At 36.9% G+C, this 25,383-nt stretch overlaps 1 protein-coding gene across 1 annotated transcript in view; it reads right to left on the reverse strand.

The window, feature by feature from the left end:
* Positions 1–22,366, reverse strand: part of trpc5a (transient receptor potential cation channel, subfamily C, member 5a) — a 59,735-nt gene extending 37,369 nt beyond the window's left edge. The window contains exons 1-2 of the mRNA XM_081361442.1: positions 21,974–22,366; positions 13,931–14,452 (exon numbers count right to left, since the gene is read on the reverse strand). Coding sequence (XP_081217568.1) covers positions 13,931–14,452; positions 21,974–22,360 — 909 coding nt within the window. The 5' untranslated portion in view covers positions 22,361–22,366. The remainder of the gene's footprint in view (positions 1–13,930; positions 14,453–21,973) is intronic.
* Positions 22,367–25,383: the final 3,017 nt, after the last annotated feature.

Genomic DNA, 25,383 nt, shown 5'->3' on the forward strand with positions numbered 1-25,383 from the left:
CGGCAGCCCTAATATAGATGGCCTTAAAGCTACCAGATAGAAGCTACAGTATAAGCCACTGAACAACAATAATGATGTCATGGGTCTTTAAAGAGCTATGCTCATAATTTGTGCTCAAATTGAAAAATGCTCAAGAACAATTTAATGGTTATATTCTACTAACCAAGCTCTACTAAACACCAGTCTAACATACATCAGAAGTCCAATCCCAGTGCTGTACCGCATAAAACAAGCTGTAAACACTTCCCCTGATTTCCTTAGTGAGGAATCATCAGGATGTGTTCTCCAGGGCACAATCCACCAGTGAGAACTTCTACAACCTGTACACTCACTCACCAGCAAACCCACAGAATAGATAAAAATAACCGCTGCCAGTGATAGAGGATGAACGAGAGGGAGAGATTAAGAGATGGAGGCGGAGGCCAGCGAATAAGTGAGAGATGCAGAAATGCAAGTGTAAGACTCTGGAGTGAAGAATAATCGCTCCCAGCTTTTTCCACGGAGGTCTCCTGTCCCTGTTTGTACTGTAGAAACAACATAGGGAGGGGAGGACGCAGAGGGGATAGCTGAGGGAAAAAAATGAAGTCAAAGAGAATCTTGATGAGACAGAATAAGAGTAGGATGGAGACCAAATGGGCTGTTGGAGATACAGTATGGATAAAGCGCTAACTCTCGGCAGATGTCACGGCCACTGTCCTCACAGGGGTATATTAATAGGCATCGTGCCACTTTAGTAAGCTGTGCCCGCTGGCATGTTTAACTGCGAAAATGACATGGCAAAAGATCCCAGTGTTTCTCTGTACAATGTGTAAATACCGCTTTAATACTCTGAATTGAATTATGAACAATGCTAATGTATAATTCAGCCATTTATATGATGAAATCACTCATAATTCATATTTAATCTGGCCACTAAGCTCAAAACAACTTTGAGCTAACCGCAATAAATGTTTCATGGCAGAATTCAAAGTACAATCGGAGGTGAAATGTTTAGATCAGCGTCCTCGCATTTGGATTTGAATTTTTTTTAATTCAAATTGAGAATAATGATGAATGTCACAACAGCACAAGAGAAAGACAATGACATCAAGCAGAGCAGATTGTGAACTGTTTACCTAATCATGCAGCTGAATCACAACTATACACTGAAGTGCTTGCAGAGGTGTGAAGTGGTTTAATCGATACATACTATAAACAGTTGTAGGTGACGTTTAACACTGAGGCAAGTAAAGATATAATTCATGCTTTGCTGAAACTAATGATGCAGAATATGCATAAATGACACAACAGCACACATCAGATCCTGAGAAAATTCAGAGAATCTTCAAATCAAACTGTGCAACTATCCAGTTTCCCTACAGCAGTGTTCACAAGGTTTATGAAAAGTTTTACTTTCATATTTTACTTTTTATGAATTTTTTTTTTTTTTTTGGTCATGATCTCAACATATCGAAATATGTTTTCTAAGGAATGACTCTTCTCTCAAAATACAATATTTTATATATGCTTACATACAGTATAAATACAATACTCTTTTTTTCTTGGCTTGGCAATAACAAAAGCCACTTTATCACAAGAAATTTAAGTTGTGATAAGAAACAAAAGAGAAAAAAAGAATGCATGGCCTCTAAAAATATATTTTTTTAAATCTCTAAATCCTTTTTGCTAAAACTTTAGATATGCACCAATGTTCAAAGTTTGGGGTCAGTAAGATTTTCTTTTAAAGAAATTAATACTTTTATTTAGCAAGGATACATGATGATAAAAAACGAAAGGACATTTATAATGCTACAAAAGATTTCTATTTCAAATAAATAATCACAATTTCTACAAAAATATTAAGCAACACGACTGTGTTCAACGTTGATAATAAAAATAAAGGTCAACAACAACTTAGCATATTGAATGATTTCTGAAGGATCATGTGATATTGAAGACTGGCTGCTGAAAATTCTGAATCTTCAGAACTCTTGAAAGGCAGAAAGAACAAAACCATACCTTTTACCATATCCTTACATGTTCAACATACTTCAACAAAGACATTCCGTTTGATAAGAACACTGTGTGTGATCACCATGGGGAATTGTTCTGAATTGGCATGAACGCAGTAGTCCACATAACTGTCCTTTAATTTGGCTGTAGCTCACTCGCATATACTTACATTTCCATGCATATTTGAATGTAGGTGAGTTGTTTTTAATCTACACAATCAGCTCCTCTTTGTAAACAGACAAAGATTAATAATTAAGCGAACAACACAGCATACATCAGAAACACATGCTAAAATTAATAAATAACCATTGTTTGCGGACTGATTTAAATTAACTTATTTCATTATTTACTAACACAAACACTGAAGAATATAGAGAATTGTAATTTTAACTATAAAACCAATCCTACCGTGCTGTTTACAGTAAGCAGGGGAGTCAAAAACGTACTAGTTTACTAATGTTGACTTCGCTAGTATATAAACACAAAGGCAATAAGCTTGACCCAATACTGCAGTGGGTAGAACTAGTTAACATTCACATTAACAAATATGTATTATCAACTATGCACCAAAAGCCAAGATAACATTCTGTCTAATGGGTTATCCCTCGTCATAACTTCCTTGTGTTTTTAAGCTGTTGAGAGAAATCGGCTTGTCACAGAGACATTGGAGTGCTGGTTAATTTATGCAGTCCCTGCTATTCTTACCGAGTGAGATGAATAAATGACAAGGGTGGGCAGGGTAGTGTAGTGTAGTAGAAGCAGACGGGCAGCGAACTGAAACTCTTGTTCTCACACAAGCTGCCAAGAATAAGCCTGATGTTACTGTATAGCCAGAAAGTCATCTATCTTTTTTCCTGGCTGGAATAAGAGCTCTTTGTCTCTCTTTCTCTAACTCTCAGCTTCCTGTAACCTCCTTCCCCAGCTTCCTCCTTCCTGCTTAGTCCAATTTACAGCTCATATTAATGATTAATGAGGCTATGACTGAGCAAAACAGCACATATATAATTTTTAACAGTGTATGACATCACAAGTAGGATAAGTGCGCACAGGAAGCTTGTACTAGATTGTACAATTTGTCGCTTGCCAGAAAAGTCAGTAATGTTGCCATTGCAAGCCAATGTCAGAATCTAGTGTTTTCTTAACATCCTGTCTACTAAGATTTCTTTATCTGGTTGTTTTTTATAGACATACTATCCTATACTATTAATATCTTTGGATGTAAAACTTTTTAATGTGGAAAAGGCTAAATCTACTGTATGAGAAATTGAACAGGTGTTCCTAATAATCCTTTAGGTGACTGTATATATATATATACAGTATATATATATATATACACTCACCTAAGGATTATTAGGAACACCTGTTCAATTTCTCATTAATGCAATTATCTAATCAACCAATCACATGGCAGTTGCTTCAATGCATTTAGGGGTGTGGTCCTGGTCAAGACAACCTCCTGAACTCCAAACTGAATGTCAGAATGGGAAAGAAAGGTGATTTAAGCAATTTTGAGCGTGGCATGGTTGTTGGTGCCAGACGGGCCGGTCTGAGTATTTCACAATCTGCTCAGTTACTGGGATTTTCACGCACAACCATTTCTAGGGTTTACAAAGAATGGTGTGAAAAGGGAAAAACATCCAGTATGCGGCAGTCCTGTGGGCAAAAATGCCTTGTTGATGCTAGAGGTCAGAGGAGAATGGGCCGACTGATTCAAGCTGATAGAAGAGCAACTTTGACTGAAATAACCACTCGTTACAACCGAGGTATGCAGCAAAGCATTTGTGAAGCCACAACACGCACAACCTTGAGGCGGATGGGCTACAACAGCAGAAGACCCCACCGAGTACCACTCATCTCCACTACAAATAGGAAAAAGAGGCTACAATTTGCACGAGCTCACCAAAATTGGACAGTTGAAGACTGGAAAAATGTCGCCTGGTCTGATGAGTCTCGATTTCTGTTGAGACATTCAGATGGTAGAGTCAGAATTTGGCGTAAACAGAATGAGAACATGGATCCATCATGCCTTGTTACCACTGTGCAGGCTGGTGGTGGTGGTGTAATGGTGTGGGGGATGTTTTCTTGGCACACTTTAGGCCCCTTAGTGCCAATTGGGCATCGTTTAAATGCCACGGCCTACCTGAGCATTGTTTCTGACCATGTCCATCCCTTTATGACCACCATGTACCCATCCTCTGATGGCTACTTCCAGCAGGATAATGCACCATGTCACAAAGCTCGAATCATTTCAAATTGGTTTCTTGAACATGACAATGAGTTCACTGTACTAAAATGGCCCCAACAGTCACCAGATCTCAACCCAATAGAGCATCTTTGGGATGTGGTGGAACGGGAGCTTCGTGCCCTGGATGTGCATCCCACAAATCTCCATCAACTGCAAGATGCTATCCTATCAATATGGGCCAACATTTCTAAAGAATGCTTTCAGCACCTTGTTGAATCAATGCCACGTAGAATTAAGGCAGTTCTGAAGACGAAAGGGGGTCAAACACAGTATTAGTATGGTGTTCCTAATAATCCTTTAGGTGAGTGTATATATATATATATATATATATATATATATATATATATATATATATATATATATATATAAATAATTTGTAAATGTAAAAAACACAACCAAAGGGAAAAAAATTATAGGCTACGTGTTGGTTAAGTGATACAGTTTTCATTTAACGCACAAGGGGCCCCATGCAAATTCTGATCTAATAATTAAATATTACAGTTATAAAATAAATTTGAAATACCAAAAATGACTAAAATTAAAACTGATTAAAGCTAAATAGAAATAAAAAATATAAAAAATAAAAATGACAACAGCACATAACAAAATTAGAACAACAAACTAAAATGACAAAAAAAAAGCAAAATAAATTTTAATAAATACTATAGTATATAAATAATGCTAAAAAAACACTATATGCTGTATATGACAAAATACACTTCATACACATGCCCCAAGAAGTTCCCATTATCTCTCTAGTATACTATTAATATAAGGGCCAAAAAGAAAAGCAAGACATTTTTGCTTAACTTATTGTGGATTCCTGTAAGTCATCAAAGCGGAGAAGCATTGATTGTCTTTACACACAAGGTCTAGAACAGCAGAATAGAGCAGCAGAGTGCAAGAGAGAAAGAATACACCTATCTCTCTCTCCTCCTTTGCTCTATCAGAACAAAAGAAGCCATTGCTGCTCAGTTGGCCGGGAGCGATCCAACCTGCCGACCAGGAATTGATTTGCGTTGTATTATTCAGCAACAATTTGTTCTCAGTCAGATACTTTTACCGTCTTTTTTTTATCTATCCCTCATCCTTTCTGCCCCCCTCACTCTGTATGTGTGTTTGACTTGGATCAGTATGAGAAAGAGAGAAAATAATGTTTTGAGAGAGGGAGCGGAGGGAGCGTATACTCTAATCCCAGGGTGCCGTAAGTGAGCGTGCAGTGAGAACAGAGCGAGCAATTCCTCCGGCAGGGTACAGAGCTAAAAATACAGGGAGATATCCAATGTTCATCCAGTATCCAGCGTGAAGAACAAGCGGAAGATCAGCGGTCGTTTACAAGACAACTGTGTACTAAAAACGGAAACGTTTTTCCTTTGCGTTTTTGAAAAGTTCTACGTACAGACGACAGTGTTGTCAAAACAATCCCCATTTACAGGTATAAAAAAAAAAAAAAGATATATTATGCATGCCAGACCAGTAGTTGGCGATGTCACTTTTCTAAAGAACCACTACGTGACTACACACATACACATTCTTCTACAGTGCCAGACTGAACATTCAATAGAATGGTGCACAGATGACATATTTTGTAGGTCAAAACATGGAAACAAGTTAGCATTTTAGCACTTCCGGTTCAGTTGTCCCATAATCAATGGGTTTTTTCAATGGGTTTTTGGTGCCTGAAATGAGATCTGTGGCGAACACAAGCTCAAGATATTTTCACGGTTTATTCTATGACATAAAATTTGTTTACTTGTCTTGAAATAAGTAGTTACTAACAAGTGGCTAAATGGGACTATAGATGTTGATGGGGACATTAAACGGCATCAGCCGAACAGGTAATCTCATCTACTCACTAGTCTCCTTGTGTTGGCAATCGTGCTCTTGAAAACTAGTATTAACACAAAACTTTTAGGCAAAAGTGTTCTAAAAACAAAGAGTTTTTGGAAGCTCAGAGATGGTGATGTTGAAGTCATGCGACTGTGGTGTGGTTCGTAGTATATAGACGACGTTTAGCTTTAGACTTCTGATGATTGTATGTACGGTTTGAAATTGATAAAAATTGAGTTCGTTTGTGAAGATTATCATGATGAACAAAATGTATAAGAATTATAATCTTTTGTTAGTTATTGACCTGCAATCCAAAATCCATTGGAAAAATCCTATTGGGGTTTTATTGAGAGAACCAGTGTGATGGGCTACAAAATAACGTCATCCCTGCACCAATCTATATAGATGCACATGACGTCACCATTTTCACAAATTCACTTTTTTGTAGTTTACATGGAGACGATAACAGTATCGTTTTCAAAAATTTGCATTTTCAAGCCCCCAAAACGCTGTTGTCATGTAAATGACCTGCCAAAATCTTTAATTGAAAACTGTCGTGACTCGTGTAAACGTCCCTTTAGACAGCCTAGTTCACCCATAATTGAAAATTCATCGACTTACTCTCATGTTGTCCAAAACCATTTGAATTTCTGTCTTCCATAGAACATAAAAGTAAATGTTTAACACAATTCCCAAGCTGCTCTTTTCTCTAAAAGTGAAGGGGGACCCTTCTGATCCTTGCACAAAGCTATCACAAGGAAACAGAAGACTTGGAATGTAGTGCACGAGGTGTACAGATTACTTTTATGGTGATTTGTTGTTGTTGTTGTTGTCTTTTTTGGAGTCTGACTCGCTTTCAATGAATAAAGGAGAGCAGCTTCTGCTAAATTTCGCTTTTTTGTTTCCAATGAAAGAAAAGAAAAGTCAGGTTTGAATTGACACAATGGTGGGTAAATGCTTCATATGTCTTAAAATTACTGAAATGTCTTTATTTTAATAAAACTGAAGAGTTCTATTCTGAGGTACTAAATTAAGTATGTTCATTTACTGGGATATTCAGCCAAAAAAGCAACAACAACAACAACAAAAAATTTATTTACACATTAGTTTGGAGACCAATTCTCACTATTAACCAGTTACGTATTAGCTTGCATATTATTAGCATATTGGCTGTTAATTAGTACTTATAAAGCACATATTAATGCCTTATTCTGCATGACCATATATTCTACATCCCTTAATCCTACCTAATACCTAAACTTAACAACTACCTTACTAACTATTAATAAGTAGTAAATTAGGAGATTATTGAGGCACACACTGTAGATAAACTAGTAGTCTGAACGCACTTCACGTTGACAAAAAATGATGCTAGAGTAGCAATATGTAAAATTTGTTTGGCTGAAATATCGAGAAGCTCACTGCCGAAGAACTTTTCTACAACTGGTTTACTTTATCACTTGAGAATACGAGAATACTGAACAGCAAACTGAGTTCAATTACCCAATTAGCTAAGTCTAATTACTGAAACTTTAGATTTGGTTTCTGTTTCAGAAAAAAATATCACTAAAGCTTTAAAGTAAGCATGAAACAGAAAAATCATCTTTTTCTTCTTTGCTGTGATGCATATCCAAGTGTATGGAGCCCCAGACATGAAATGTAAAAAAAGAAAAAGAAATCGTTGCCACGAATTAAGAATTTCTTCCAATGATTTATTAATTTGTTCCCGCATTTTAGTTAAGTCATGGCATTGATTTAACGACGGGAGGGAACAAATTAATAAATCATAGGAAGGAATTACTACAACTTGGCCATGATTGACCTAAAACGTGGTAACAGATCAACTTATCAACCTTTTTTAAGTCCCCTTCAATAACACTGGCCAAATCCTAGATCCCACCTCTGTACAGTTATAACATCAGCAGTTGTGTCTATCGATGCGCATGAATACAGCACAGATTTCAAGCAGTAGTTCAGATGAGAGGCGAGGTAATGAGATTGAAGCACAGCAGTTATTGAGCAAAGTGCTGCTCAGAGTATATGGGGTATGTAATCCTTATCGATTCAAAAAGCGAATGAACGGAGGGGTGGGATGAGGGAAGGGAGGGAATGAGGGAGGGGGGGTTTAATCAACTGCAGTAAATCAACTTTCCTCCCTCTTCCAAAATTACAGAAAAAAAGAGACGATGGAAGGACAGGAGGTGATGAGAAAAAAAATGATGAGATGGGAACGACATCAGAAGAAGGATAGAAAGGGCCTCTAGAATCTGATTGCTTAGAAATGTAACCACCTCTCCACAAAAAAAAAAAAAGAAACACATAATTCGGGGTATCATTCATGTTCATACATGGGATAAGTTACACACCAAAGTTATTAACTAAAACTAATTGAAATAAAGCTGATATCAAATAAAAGATGAAAACTTGAACAAAAACGCAATATAAAATGGCATCTATTTTCAATTCTTTTTGGCTGAATAGAATCTGCAGCCGAAATTTCAGGGCATCACTAATTTCAATATTGAAAAAAATTACATGCGTTGGCTTTAATTCACACTGCGCCTCTAGAATGCTCAATGTTTGGTCATTGACTATTCTGAGATCAAATTTTTGTTATAGATTTGTATTTTCATGTCTGCTTGGTGTCAAGAGTCCTGATCACCCTGTCTTGGTTTATTTTGTAACAATGAATTTTGGACTGTACAAAGTGTACATGTTCCGGTACTTTGTGTTTTGGGGCTCTGTAATATGTCAAAATAAACATGTATTAATAAAATATAAATATTAGATGAAAAAACGGAAATAAAAAGAAATGAAAGCTAAATAGAAATATTAAAAAAATTACCAAAAATTGTTTTTACCAAAACTTAAACTAAAATTAAAATGTATTAAATTAAAATAAACTAAAAACTTAAAATATAAAAATAAAAGCTGGGTAACACTTTACAATACGGGTGCACTAACATGCACAGATAATCATGTGTTAATGACTCATGAAGAACTAAACCATTAATAAATGACATCAGCAACTAATAAAGATTCTATATGGTTAATATAAGTAATGAATTGTTATTAATTAAATGTGTCATATCTTAATAACATATTTTATTAACTAAAAGTGTAAATGAATGCGTTAATTACCACAGTTGGTCAAAGCAATATAAATACTAATCAATAAATACTATAATAGTATATAAATAATACTAACATAGCACTGATACTTAATGTTTGAAGCTTGTTCCAATCCCTATAGGTATCAGTAATACAAATTGCATCTACAAGATGAAAATCCAGAAACCAAGTAGATGTCTTGCCAACGTTTGTGCAAGGTGGTACAACCCTTTATCAGCAACAAAAAAGACCAGAACATTCAGAGAGACCAGAATCATCCAATTAAAGGATAGCTCTAAGCATCAGCACAGAGGCTCTTCCTGAGACCTGTGACTCGTGAGCATATAATGAAATCCATAAGCAGCATTATCTGTAACTATAAAAACCTTAAGTGATGTTTCAAGCCTGTATGGCTGTATTTGATTCTCTGCACTCTCCTCACCATTTCAGCGCAGTATTACGCGTCATCTTCTCTGACTCATTTCATTGTCATATTAACAATTTATATTAGACAAATTACTGTGTGAAATCTCAAGCAACCAGCTAGAAATCTCCAGCTAACGTTTTCTCAATTTTTAATCTCACCCTAAAACTTTAATCACTAGCACTACAAATATTATGGCACACTAAATGTGCTCATAATAATCCTGATCTCTCTTTCAACTGTATAGCATGTCTTGGCTCAAAGCGCCACATCTGGCTTGACCACCTTCCCCTTGTGTGTGTATGCGTACAGCATTGTGATCTGTATTCACAGCAGCTTTCCTTGAGGTGCACAAAACAATTAGAGCTAATTGCAGGAGCAGTCTCGTAGTGCCAGGGCTAACATCACCTCTGACTGACAGGAAGAGAAACCAACCGCTTTGACACAGACTCTCAAATCCTCCGTTTGGATCAAGTGTCAGTTCTGCAACAAGACAGTTTGGGTTTCAAAATGAAAAAGATCACTGTAATCTCCCTAGAGAGCCCATGACGGTTTTTAAAATTGATTTACACAGTCTCGAGTAAACATAACTTGAGGTGGTTTCCAATGTACCATTACGGTGTTTTTCACACAATTTTGATTGAAAAGCATTATAGCCTTTAAAAAAATGTATTAGACCTTGCATGTTTCCTTTTATTTATGACTTTAGTCCGACTGCATATGCTGTTTTTTGTTTACTGCAGATATAATCCATGCTTCAACGTATACTGTCCAAAAGTTTAATTTTAAAACAAGAAAAGAATCTTATGCTCACCAAGGTTGTATTTGTTTCATCAAAAATACAGTATATATAGTTTTGTTTTTTTACTTTATGTTTTATATATACAACATATGCCATCTTATATATAACATATTAGAAGATTATTTAGCTTTATTTCATTTTATTACAATTTTAAGTAACCACTTTCTATTTTTAATACATTTTAAAACATAATATATATTCTTGTGATGGCAAAGATGAATTTTCAGCATCATTATTCCAGTCTTCAGTGTCACATGATCCTTCAGAAATCATTCTAATTGGCTGATTTCGTGTTCAAGAAACATTTCTTCTTATCAATATTGAAAACAGTTGTGCTGAGATTTTTTATGGAAAACTAACTAATTTTTTTTTCAGGATTCTTTGATGACTAAAACGTTGAAAAGAACACTGTTTATTAAAAATAGATTGTTTTTGTGCATTTTTTTGTTTAACAAACATAAAAGTCTTTATTGGTACTGTTGTCAATATGTCCTTGCTGAATAAAAGCATTCATTTTCTTTCAAAAAAAAAACTTTTGAACTCATTTGTGTGTTAGTGCTTTAAGTTTGATAATGTCAAGTAAACAGTAATAAAAAAGTAAGGAATTATATACAACAAACCAGTCATTATCACAAAATAAACCCAGTATCCAAACCATTGCCCTGGAAGGGTTTATTCTGACTGAAAATGATCCCACTTATTACATGCAGTATGACCTAAATAAACCCTCAGTTGGACATTGATATTGTTTTTGATTTAAATATTTGCTTTGTGATGGAAGCCAACAGCAGCAAAGTAGTAAAAATGTAGAAAGAAATTCTATTCAAATGCAAGTCTACATCCAAATATGTTCAGAAAATGCTGCAAACATTCTACCTACTGTAGCACATCACTCCCTTGTTCTTTCTTCTTCTTCCAAAACCTAGTGATCTGCCAACAAAGGAAGCATTTTAAGGCATCATTGGAGCGCTTCCAGTACGAAAGCTGTTCCAAAAGGTAGGCTTCAAAACTTAATTATGCTGCCTTCTTTTGGCCAAATTCTAAGACAGCATCATGGATCTTCTGTGGAGAATGCAATCCCATAATGCACTGCGACAAGCTCAGTGGAAAAAAAATAATCCAAGATGGCAGATGAGGAGAAATGTAGATTAAATGTATATTACACTCAGTACTAAGCAGTGTCAATAAAAATGGTTCAGTGTAATTCAAATTTAACTCAGTATTTGTGTGTGATGTATTTTTATGTTTATTAGATTACTGTGTCATTTAATATAAATTTTAAGTCAAGTCTCAATTGCAATGCTCTATTTATTTGTTGCATTGATTGCTATTGTCTAGAGAGTTTCAAATTACTTCCAAGACTATTTGGATGCTGACTTTGAAGGCAGCTGCCTATAGGCAGTAGGCAGTGTGGCAGCTCACAAGGTTTTGGAACAAAGCTCCTGTCTTTCATCTGTCTAGTGCTTCTTTCTCATTGTCTCTATCTCCTGTCTTTCTAATCTCGTCAAGTCTCTGGTCTTCAGCACACATCGCATCCCCCTGTGGATCACAAAGTTCAGAGAGAAAGATAGAAAGGCACTTTCCCTACAAGACATTACAATATTCCAAGGGTCTGCAGAATAATAATAATAATAAATTGTGTGTACAGAATAAACACGAAAAAGTGGGTGGACTTTTTCCATACAATAAAATTCATACAAAAGATAGATTTTTCTCTAGCTGGTAAAATTTTGGGTTGGTGAAGCAATTGGCTTATGTCATGCACCTAAGGGAATGACAAGAATGACAATAAAGGCATGACAGTTCAAATTTTATGTGTTTATGCTGCATTGTTATGGCAAAAAAAAAAAAGTAAAGTTTAAATCAAGTGCAAAAAATGTCATGGTGTAAATTGGTGCATCTCCGAAAACCTGTTAAGAACATGTCCAACATTTCACCCCAAAATTATATTTTGCTTAAATAATATGAAGCCTATTTTTATAAAAAATGAAATAATAAAAAAATCGAGACAATTTTTTCTTCTGAAACTGCATTACAATTACATTATAATGAATTAAATAAAAAATAATAAACAGAAATATATATATTTTTTAATAAAGTATCTATACTACATTGTAGCGTTTTTGTACTGCTTTTAATTTATGTTGATTTAAATGTATATTATAAGAATAACCAAAGTGAATACTGAGAATTAAGAAAAAAAATAAAAAACGTATGCAGATGCATTATGTTATTGACAACAATTACATACATTTCCCTCCTAAAAATGTGATAAAAGCCTAATAAAAGGCTTCATTATTTTCTGCAAAACTATCAAATTCCTTTGGATTTGGGGGTGAAATTTCAAGATAATGTTTAATGGACTTGTTTTCTTGAGATTCGCACACAGGGCCCTATTTTAACCATCTGAAACGCAAGTGTCAAAGCGCAAAGCGCAAGTAACTTTGTGGGCGGGTCTCGGCGCTGTTGCTATTTTCCCGGCGGGATAAATGACTCTTGCGCCAGGCGCAAATCTAAAATGGGTTGGTCTGAAGTAGCTTCATTATTCATAGGTGTGGTTTGGGCGTAACGTGAAATAAACCAATCAGAGCGTTATCTCACATTCCCTTTAAGAGCAGGCGCGCTTGTTCTAAAGCGGAATCCTATTATAACGGCGGATTCGCCTGGCGCGCGCCAGGAGCGGTTCACAGCCGAGGAGAGCAACGCTCTCGTCAGGGACGTTGGGGATGGAGAAACCCACCCAAATTAACTTCGGTTAAAAAGGCGTATGATAATTTGGGTAAATGTGTAAGCTAGATGTATGCTTTTAATAAATTGTCTATCTATCTATCTATCTATCTATCTATCTATCTATCTATCTATCTATCTATCTATCTATCTATCTATCTATCGTAATAATGTATGATTTGCAAAAAATGAAAACTGCTGCTTCTGTATAGATGAGAGAATCAAAGTGTATGCGCGTTGTGCACACGCTACATTGATTATGGCCAAGCATGCACCCTTAAAATAGCATAAGAATAACATGCGCAACGCGCCACTGACTTTAAACTATTTTTTCCTGGTTAGTGGCGCAATTGTTTTCTAAACCTGCAAAATAGCATGAAGGAACGTTTGCGCCGGAACACGCCTCCTTTTTTGCGCTGAACCGCCCAATGAGCGCAAGTTCATTCCCTAGTTTAGCGACGTGCTTCTGTGGAGGGAAAAGCGCGCTTTGCACGGGTGCAAAATAGGAATGATACATGCGACGGTGTACAAAGTCAATTGCACTGGGTGCAAGATAGGGCCCACAATCTTCAAGTGAGGTTTTTGTGCTGCCTATGCTGAAGCCATTGCAAGCAGATGTACGTCCATGACAGGAGGGAAATCTCAGATACAACTGCAAAAAATCACAGTAATAGACTCTTTCTCCAAAAGCATCATTCAATAAAGTGAAGGAGAAATCTCCCATCGTACGTTCAACATCAGCCTGGGTAGAAATGACCAGCAACAGGTTTACTCAAGAAGCTAATGGAAGTTTCCTCACCTCTTTCTGGTGATATTTAATGGCCAGCTTGAGTTTGGCCAAGTCTCGGCACTCTCGCGGGTCCAGCTCCTCGCTTTGGTCATCACGGTGATTGAGGATGGTCTCCAGCTCACGGGAGCTACGTGCCTGGTCCAGCAGGTCTTTGGCAAAGAGCTTACACTGTTGAGAAAGCTCCTCGTACTCTTGTCGAAACTCGTTCTCCACTTTACTGAGCTCCTTCAGTTCCCAGCCCAATCTAAAGGCGGTTAGGATAGGATCCTCGCTGGAGAGGGCGATGAGAGAGGGGCTGGCGAGCGCTTTATAGATGTTGAGACGGGACCGAGAGTGACGCAAGCTGTCCACTTCAGAGCTGGACACACACTCCACACAGTCACAGCGGATCTGGTGCGGCCGAGGGATGGTGACTTTGCGTTGGACCAGGAGTTTGATGATCTCATAGTTGTTTGTGTGGGCGGCGAGCATGATGGGAGTGATGTCAGGTGTGAACTCGGAAAACTGGGCGTCCATCAATAATGATGGAACCTGAGAAAGAGGGGACAAGAACGAAAGTGTGAAAAACACTAGATTCATGGAGCGTTTCACCTGCACAAGCTGCTGCGAGTCTATCATTATGGCAATCCACCAACCTGCTCTGCATGTAAACACAAACTAAAGCAGCAGAATACAGATGACTGGACAAGAGTGCAGCCAGCTCTCTAATATCCCATTTGATTGCTGTACCAGCCATAAGATTAAATTAAGAACAATTGGAGACTTTAACTAGTCAGTGAAAAAGGCCCTACAAAATCTGAAATAACGGCAGCTGCGGTTGCCAGACCTTTACCATATTTCAGTATAAAATAACCTCTAATAAAAACTGATACCTTTATAATATACTGGCAACCACCTGAAAACACAGTTGATAAAAACAAAGCCACATGATGGATCAAAGTTCAGCTTGAGGTAAACACTAAAATAGAAGGTACACAATGTCATAAATACATGAATACAAAACACCATTATATTAACAGACATGACAAAAAAACAACATAGCCCTAATTTACTTAAATGAGATAAAACTCTGCATTTTACAGTATTTTATTGTAAAATTACATGACTGTCCCATTATATCTATTACAGTTTTTCACCATCTAGAGTAAGGGAACTTACTGTACCTTTAACCAATGAACAGGTTTTTAACGTAGCACTTTTACAGTCTTTTACCGTTAAAATTATGATCTCACACGCGTGTCTCCTCTGAGTAGGAATTGGGCAGGATTGGTTGACTCTGTATTTTTGCATGCTGTCTGTCAGTTCAATAAACTTCTCCTTTAAAGAGTGCTGTACAAATTCATCTTCACATTACAAATGCAATTAATGCGTGAGTCCAAGCGCTCACTGAAGCATATTGCTTCTGTGTCCGTGAGAGTCTATTAGATGCTTTCTTATGAAGACTTTTGACAGTTTGAAAAAGAATGCAACTAAAATATTCGCAAATCCGACAAAAATAAAAATGTGTGACAATAATTTAAAATCGTCTACAGTATGTGCATGTAGCAACAATCACAGTGTGACTCTTATGAACTTGTTCTTTGTAGTGAGTCAATTAAAAAGATACAAAAAAGAGCTTCAAACTCTCTCCTTGGCTGCGTTCCACTCCAAATTGTTATGCCCTTTATTGGCTAACTTTTTTTTTTCTTCCTTTATTGGCTAACTTCCCTCCCTCTCGTGGACTCGAAAGTGCATCATTACTTGAGTTGCACGAGTGCCCACTACTGGCGGAACTAGTAAATAAGGTTTAAATGAACGCACTAAGCCCTTGATCACTTGGAATTCACTATGGAGCTGATTTATTATTTAAACCCTTTTTTTTACTTATGAATGTGTTTTATATACAATTCTATATGCGTATAAGTTGTTGGAGAAAATATATAAAATCCTACAGATAGCTGTTGGAGAAAAAATGCATTACACAAACAGAAAAAAATATCACTAGTATAAACTTTGACTGTGAACATAAGGTAGATGCGATTAAATCTCAATATAATTAATATATTATACACTATTATAGGATTAATTCTCAAAATAATTAATATTTATTATACACTACAGTTAAGCGCGATCGCTATGACAATCAAGTTGAACTGTGGGATAAAGAGCTGCTTGAAGTGTACATCGGCTTGGTCAAAATTGAGGGGACAAGGGCTTATCCTCACCCACTTGACAAAGTGAAACTCACTTCAAAATTGTGGCACTTAGTAGTTTGTGAGTGTATGTCTAAAAGCGAAGTTGGACACACCCAATGAATAGGACTTAACTCAGTCAATAAAACGTTCAGAGCCATTACTGAGTTCACAATTGACCTACCAATAACCGTGACTCCAATTCAAAATAACTTAGGAAGCAATAAGAATTTCTAAGTTAAGAATAACTTAAGTTACTAATAATAACTTAGGAACTTACTCTTGTGATGTAAACAATTAGGTTCGTAATTAAAATATAAGGCTCGTAAAAAAAAATAAAAAAATCTGTTACTGCTTGGAACAACATGAGGATGAGTAAATAATGAGAGAATTTTCATTTATTTCGGATTTTAGAATTGGATGAAAAACAGAATAAAGAGAGAGGGAGTGGACCAAATACACAATATACGCATGTTAGCAGGAGTAGCTAAGACTGGAGCTTTATATTTTGACGCATGTTTTTAGAGAAATGTTAATTTGGCAGAAATGAGAAGTGGTTAAAAACAGAAGGTTCCAGAACATTCAAGGCCCCGCCTCCTCTGCCTTACACTCCTCCCCTCACAAAGAGGGAGGCTACACAAGATACATGACAGAAAGACTGTTTACAGGATGAGTGAACAAAGAAACAAGCAATGATGGAGGACAACTGCTTATATATCATGCTGTCCTTGCAGCTGTCAGAAAGATGAACCTCAAGCCAGTTAGAGCCTTTCCTATCTTTCATCTCTCCTTCTTTATGTCTTTCACACCATTTGTATCTTTTCTCCCCATCCATCACATCCACAGTCATTCAGAGGTCTTCCCATGAACCTTTTTGTAATTCCTTCCCTTTTTACACTGACTGTTTACCTTTGTTTAGGAGTCAAGGGCTTTACTTTTAAGCACAGATGACTACATGTGAATACACAAACACACTTAAAAGCATATCATATGCATGACGCCATTAATCCATTTTTAAGTGCCAGTATATGACCAAAATACTCAATCCTATCATAAAGACAGCCATATCTGCCATGAGAACATTACAGAAATATGATTTGTGGTATGGCGGTGCTACACGCCAGTGATTAAGTGAGGTTTGCAAATGCATTTTATTTTGAGATTTATTTTCAGTCCATTAGTATAACAGTCCTCGCCCAGAACTCCCAAGTGGCTGCAAGGGTTGCTATAGTGATAGCAATGCAAAATAGCCCATGCTCTGCGAACGGCAAGCACATGGTACATGGGCTTGATTCCAATTTAGGCCCCACGGCACTTCCCGCAACAATCTCACTTGATGTATCTGCACCAATGGAGTTCACTTTAGAAAACCAAATAATAAAGGAAAAAGAACAAACCTTGCTACCGGCTTTATTTCCCCTAATGCTTGTTCACTCTAACATCAAAAGTATAGGAAGCCTGTGCTTCTCTTCTGAACAGTATTAGTGATGTAGCACTTCACTTCATAAAACTGTGTATGTCTAATCCAAGAGGGAGCACCAAAGCTACCTGAAGCTGCATAAACATCATCGCTGCTCATTTGTAAGTCAGTGAAGCTGTAGAATTACAAAAGAGCTATAAAATAATTCATGTCTCCTGCATCTTCACTCCAATGGGGCGGTCACTCTAGACTTTGAGCAAATTCAACATATAATAAAATTCAAATATATAACATAAAAAATAAATAGATTTATTGACTTCAAAAATGTTTACCAGAAACATTCAGAAATGTTAATATTCAGTCTCTCATCTTAATAATTTTGCTTATTATTGGGGTTACCCAGCTAACAAAAATATGTTCTAAGAACATTTTGCTAACTTTCCCATTAAGTTATGAAAAGTTATTTCTAAATGTTTTCAGAATGTTCAAAACGTCCAGTCTTTTTTAATGTTTTCTTGGTTATTGTGAACCTTACAGAAAACATTAAAGGGATAGTTCACTTTGAAATTAATTTTTGATATGTTTTAGCTTACCTCAAGGGCATCCAAGATGTAGGTGTCTTTGTTTCCGCAGTAGTTTCAATTTTGATATTTTTAGGTCAAACCGTTCTTGTCTGACAGTCATATAATGCAGGTCGATGGTCACTGTCTCAAAACACAAGCACAGAGTCCAAATTAAAACAATTCCCCATCGTCCAAATGAAACAATTCCCCATCGTAAGTACACATTGATGGCCTAAGACACGAAACGAGCGGTTTGTGTGAGAAAACGAACAGTATTTATTAGATGTCGCTTAGCTACGGTTTCGTTCCGATGAACTGCAGTAGCCAAGGCGACATCTATGTATATATCTATACCCACCCGCGCCGTCAGATCATTTGGACGTGTGCTGTTTTCAAGAGATAACAACGATATAAATACTGTTCGTTTTCTCACACAAACCGCTCGTTTCGTGTCTTAGGCCATCAATGTGTACTTATGATGGGGAATTGTTTCATTTGGACGATGGGGAATTGTTTTAATTTGGACTCTGTGCTTGTGTTTTGAGACAGTGACCATCGACCTGCATTATATGACTGACAGACAAGAACGGTTTGACCTAAAAATATCAAAATTGAAACTACTGCGGAAACAAAGACACCTACATCTTGGATGCCCTTGAGGTAAGCTAAAACATATCAAAAATTAATTTCAAAGTGAACTATCCCTTTAAAGGGGACCTATTATGCCCTTTTCACAATGTCCCCAGTGTCACAGTGTCCCCAGTTTTCACGGTGTCCCCAGAATGTGTCTGTGAAGTTTCAGCACAAAATACCCCACAGGTCACTTATTATAGCTTGTCAAATTTGCCCCTATTTGGGTGTGAGCAAAAATACGTGTCTCTTTAAATGCAAATGAGCCCCGGCCCCCTTTCCAAAAGAGGGCGGAGCCTTTACAGCTCGCGCTTCGGATACTTCTGCAACAACAAAACTGGGGAATGTCACGCAACCCAAATGTCAGAAATTGTCAGTTGCGCTGTTCAGGCTTACATGTTCGATCCAGAGTTGGATACTGATGGAGAAACTCAGGAAGAAGTTACAACATTTAGAATGCAACTGTAAGTTTCTGGATACATTTATTTAGTTGTCATGTTAATCTTTTGTGCAAATCCAGTGTTGAATTGACCTTCATTTGTGAAGCAGTCAGGTGTAAAATGACTTACGCAAATATATAACACTTTCCCGAAATTCAACCATGGTGTCCTCAGTGGCTCAGATGCTGGGAGTCTATGGAGACTCTTATGTTTATTGGTACATCTAATATCAGAACATTTGTAATGTTTAACATTGTATTATCTCCAGCTGCTACAGCAGAAATGGCTGAAACAGAAATGGCGGACTGCTGTGGCTCACTCAGGGTAGTATCTATGCTAATAGGGCAGATCGTCACCAGTCATGGGTGGGGCTTCCACCTATTCTTACATAAGAATAGGGGGAAATCTAGAACCGCTCATTTAGGAGAGATTGTTTATGATTTATGGGGATTATAAAAATAGGAGATATGTGAATTTTTAGTCTGAATTCGAAAAATACCACATAAAATTAAATGACAAGCTCAGTGTTCTTTGCCTTGTGACATATTGAAGAGCTCATCCCAAATAAGAAAATAATTTTCAGTTTAAAGGGATAGTTTGAAATTATGTATTAGGTTGACATATTGGAGGAAAAAAATGGATATTCCATTAAAAAAATCCTGCTTGCACAATTTACATAATTTAAATAAGCCAATAAAAAACTATTCTTGAACAAGCTACCACAATTTATTTTTACGGCATGCAGTCTGTTTAAATTTGTTAAACAGAAGTTTACTCAGTCCATTAATCCTCTGCATGAACATTTTTCATTGGCAGTAACACTGCATTACTGAAAAAGGACAGATGATTTCCAGTTTGCTTATCATGGGACTGGCTGGGGCGAGTAAATATTGAAATGAAGTCTTAGGGCCTGTTTACACCTGGTCACTTCATGTGTTTTCTCTGATTGGATAGCTTTAGTTGGTGTTTTAGAGGGTACCCTTGTGGTGAAGAGTGGAGCTTGAGTTGATCACCTTGTCCACCTCAAGAGGTTACAGTACAGTATGTGAGATAAGACTAGATAAAGTATAAATAAATCTGATTGTTCAGATAACACAGCAGCTGAGCTCCTGAGTTGATCTACATCTACACGTGAGTGAGAAATTCTAGTTGAAACGAAGAAACTCAAGCACTAAATTCCATGAGTTTACAGATTACTTTAACGTTAACAAACCCTTATCTCGAAACTGAATTAAGTTCATTGAATTTGTAAAGAATTGTAAAGACATCTCAATGGAATTGCAAAAAATGATTTAGTGAGATTCTGCAGCTTCTGCATTTCCTGTGCTTGGATCTATTCACCCGGAGATGGGAGTGATTTTATGTGCATAATTGATTCTAGCCCTAAAAAAGTGCATTCATAACCTCAAGCAATGATAAATTCATAGTGATAGCTTTTGTGTGCATGTGGCTTCCTTCTGGCACTGTGCTGTACAAATCGAACCTCAGTTCACATTGAATACCGCTGTCACATGCCCTTTTTCAGAGTATGCTAGCAGAACTCTCTTGAAGTTACATTCCCCTTCATCCTCCACTATGAAATCAAGCATGCCACAAAACATGAACTGTGAGAATACAGGAACGCAAGCATTTCAGGTTAATCTTACCATTGAATGAGGGGAAAGATTAGAGGATAACAAAATGCAATCCAATAAAGATTTGTCGTGCTACGTGAGGTGAAAATCAAATCTGAAAGATAAATCTCTGCCATCTCATCTTTTCTATTAGCTTTGGAACACCCACTCATCCAAACACATGCACATAGAGTACAACCACAAATATGAACAGTTCCCACCTGCATGCACACTGTTCAATAACAGACACTCACTCAATACACACTAACAACGATTAGGCATTGCATAAGAAGGAGGACACTGACAAAATGCACATGAAAATTCTATATTTATATCTATTGTGTCATAACCAGGTGCATTGGTGTGGGAATGAAGAACTGGTTCTTATTCAGTATCAGTTCCGTTTTTTAAAAACGTCCCTCAAGCCCCAACCACCACAATTTATACCCAATAAAATATTTTAGAGCTTGGCATAACTAGAGGACTGTTGTATATTCATTATTAGAAATATCCAAATAATAAGAAATATCTACACTTTTAATTGTTTTAGCTCATTTTAATGCTTGCTTTGTCTTATTTTAAATAAATTTCAATCACCTTGAGGCCCCCTTGGAAGTTTGTTGAGGCCCCCTGGTTGAGAGTCACTGTGTTGTCCTCACTGATTGTATGCAAAAAACATCCGATTCACAATATCACATTCGACTCATTTGAATAAATTCTTCTTTTTAATAACTGGGTCAATCTCAAACTCGTGATTTATTGGATTAAATTGTTTAAGAAACTTTCAGGACCGGTCTAAGACTTACTCACTGAACTGCACTTAATCTTAATTATTTGTGCGACTGTTGTTTTCTATACTGTTATCCAAATCTAGTTGATTTACATTACAAGCTATCAGAATTTCAGCTTACTTTTTGACCATATAAAATAACAACATCTGCACCAAATTGCATGTTTTGTCTCAGTTTGGGCCATAAAGTCTAAATTTTGTCAAAAATTTCTGTGATTAATAAACTATTCAATAAAAATATTGTGACAATTATTTAATATCTCAGGCTTCACAGGGTGAACTAACTTAACTATCAGCATTGTCAGAACGAGTCTAGACTAGAAACTATACAACATAAACCAGCCTGGACCTCAACAGAAATAATAATGCTATAGACTAAAGCTTCTCTTTTCAGCAGTGAAAATGCATCCGAAACACAAACATACCTGTTTCTCTCCACTGGGTTTCCTGTGGGACAGCAGTAACTCCACGGCTCCCACCACTTCTTTGCGGATGGCGTAGAGCAATGCATCTCCAGTGTTCACTCCGTGACCCAGAAGTAGCTCTATCACCTCAAGGTTCTCATTCTCAATAGCAATTAGCAGCGCGCTGCGGCCTAGTGGATCCACACAGTTCACATCAATGTTGTAATAGACCTCTGCCTCACGCAGTGCATGCTGGACCCCTGCATAGTCGCCTTTTTCCACGGCCAAAAGGAATGAACGCTCCTCTGGTGACAGCTCTACCTCTGCCCGGACGATCTGTAGAGGGATCCGGTCCCGGTACGGAGAGTAGCTGCTCTTTTTGTAGTATAGATGTGACATGGGATTCATGATGGATGCTGCTGGAAGAAAGAAAAATGAGATAGAGAAGCTATAATCATTTAATTTTCACTAACAAACAGGAAATAGGCACTTGATAAAAATAAAAAAAATTCATTACAAAAGTCAGATTACTTGCTGTCTGTTCGTGGAAATAGTATACATTTATAAATGATATATCTTATCATTCCACATAAGTTGAAATGCATTAAGATATGCTCGTTGAAGTTTAATTTGAGTACATTTCAATCAGAGATACTTGTAGATGGATGTGGGAAATGAATTGGTGACCTTTTTGTTCACTACATCTAAAAAAAGACTTAGGCCCGGTTTCACTTGTAATTATTTTTTTATACGTTTCCGGGAGTGACTGATGCATCAAGTAATTTTTCTTAATGGCCACAACATGGTCACAAGCAACAGCTATCTCTGTTATTATGTTCAGTCATACTGTGGTGCCAGTAATTCAGTTTGGCCATAACTGAAGAGCCATTTGCTATGCTTTTTGTGAAATACTAACCACACACATGTATACCTCAGGTGTCTATCAAAAGAAGGAGAGCAAATACATTTGTGTTGAAACATGATGGTGTTATCGCACTCTTTTGTCACCCTTGCTTTAGGGGAAGTCCTTTAGAAAAGGAGTGCAGTGATCAATTAAATCATTATTACATTCCTTATTTGACTGATATTTACATTTGGTGTATCTTTAATGGCACACTCATATTTATACAGATATTTATACAAGTGTCTGATGGAAGAGTGTAAGGATTAATCAGAATCAAAATCATATGCAGTCAACTCTTAAAGCTACATTGTGTAATTGTTTGCACTAGTGGCACCAAATGGAATTTTAAAAATGGTTGTTCAAACTAGGGAGATTTTGATTCATATATAAATTGAACCTTATAAACCCCTTCACTAAAAATATTCTTTCAGATTAATCCATTCATACAGAGACTAAATTAATGAGTTAACATGGGGCCGGTGGAAACAATAGGTTCCTAACAAAACACACACTAGAAAACACTGGCTGCATCCGTAATCGCATACTTCCCTACTATATAGTAGGCGAAAAACAGTATGTGACAAAAGAAGTATGTCCGAATTCACAGTACTCATAAGGGAATAGGCAAGAAGTACCTAGATGACCTACTTACTACTTCCTACGAGATTCTGAAGTGTACATACATTTTACTATACCATGAGGCCACGGGAGAGGATTTGTGAATGGCAGTGAAGAGATGCAATTGATGCTGGTAGGTCACATGATAATGACAACATTGCTAAAGTAGTACGTCTGGATTACATTCATACTACACACACTCTTGAAGTCAAGTCAAGTATATTTGTATAGCGCTTTTCACAATACAGATTGTATCAAAGCAGCTTCACAGCATTAAATCAAAATAATACAACAAGGTTTGTTTCCAGTGGAATTTATTGATTGATAAAATTAAATTAAATATCCCCAAAATATCCCCAACAGAGCAAGCCAAAGGCAACAGTGGCAAGGAACCAAAAAACTCCATCAAGTGACCTAATGGTGTCCTAAAACTCCATCAGGTGACCAAATGGAGAAAAAAAACCTTGGGAGAACCCAGGCTCAGTCGGGGGCCAGTTCTCCTCTGGCATTTATGAACTAGAGGCCGGATTGTAGTTTGAACTGTAAGATTAAAAATATTATATGAATGCCTGGCCGAAAAGATGCGTCTTTAATCTAGTTTTAAACTAGGAGAGCGAGTCTGAGCAACGAACAGTATCAGGAAGGCTATTCCAGAGTTTTGGAGCTAAATGTGAAAATGATCTCCCTCCTTTGGTTGATCTGGATATCCTAGGTATGACCAAAAGCCTCGAATTTATTGATCTTAAAGAGCGCGATGGATTATAGGGCGATAGAAGATCCGTTAAATAGACTGGAGCTAAGCCGTTTAGGGCTTTATAAGTCAGTAGCAATACCTTGTAAATAATACGGAACTTTATAGGTAACCAATGCAGTGATGATAAAATCGTGTTATATGATCATATTTTCATGATCTAGTAAGAACTCTAGCGGCTGCATTTTGGACTAACTGTAGCTTGTTTATTGAGGATGCAGGACAACCAGCTAATAAAGCATTACAGTAATCTAGTCTCAAGGTCATGAATGCATGAACTAACTTTTCTGCATCAGAAACTGATAGCATATTACGTAGCTTAGCAATGTTTCTAAGGTGGAAAAAGGCTGTTTTTGTAACATATGAAATATGATTTTCAAAAGACAGGTTACAGTCGAGTATAACACCCAGGTCTTTTACTGTAGAGGATAAAGTAACAGGACATCCTACTATGTTAAAGTTGTATTGTAAGAGGTTTTGTGGGCGGTTTTTTTAACCGATAAGTAGTACCTCTGTCTTGTCTGGATTTAATAAAAGAAAATTACGCGTCATCCAATCTTTTATATCTTTAACACACTCTGTCAATTTGGATAATTTAGCGTTTTCATCCAGCCGTGATGAAATATAGATTTGAGTGTCATCAGCATAACAATGGAAACTAATTCCATGTTTCCTTATAATATTTCCAAGTGGCATCATATATATTGAGAATAATAGATGGCCCAACACAGATCCCTGCGGCACTCCATAGTTTACTGAAGTTATGATCGATTTTTCTCCATTCAAATAGACAAAATGGTAGCGGTCTGATAAGTATGATCTGAACCAGCTTAATGCTTGTCCTTGAACACCAGTATAATTTTGTAGTCGATCTAAGAGTATTGTGTGATCTATAGTATCGAACGCAGCACTAAGATCAAGTAAAACTAGTATTGAGATACAGCCTTGGTCAGAAGCTAAAAGTAAATCATTTGTGATTTTAACGAGCGCAGTTTCAGTGCTATGGTGCGGCCTGAATCCAGACTGAAACTTTTCATAGATGTCATTTTCTTGCAAGAAAGAGCCCAGTTGAGCGGACACAACTTTTTCTAGTATTTTAGACATAAATGGAAGATTTGAAATGGGTCTATAATTTGCTAGATTATTATGATCTAATTG

Source organism: Scardinius erythrophthalmus, assembly GCF_964197995.2.
Source record: "Scardinius erythrophthalmus genome assembly, chromosome: 3".
Lineage (NCBI taxonomy): Eukaryota > Metazoa > Chordata > Actinopteri > Cypriniformes > Leuciscidae > Scardinius > Scardinius erythrophthalmus.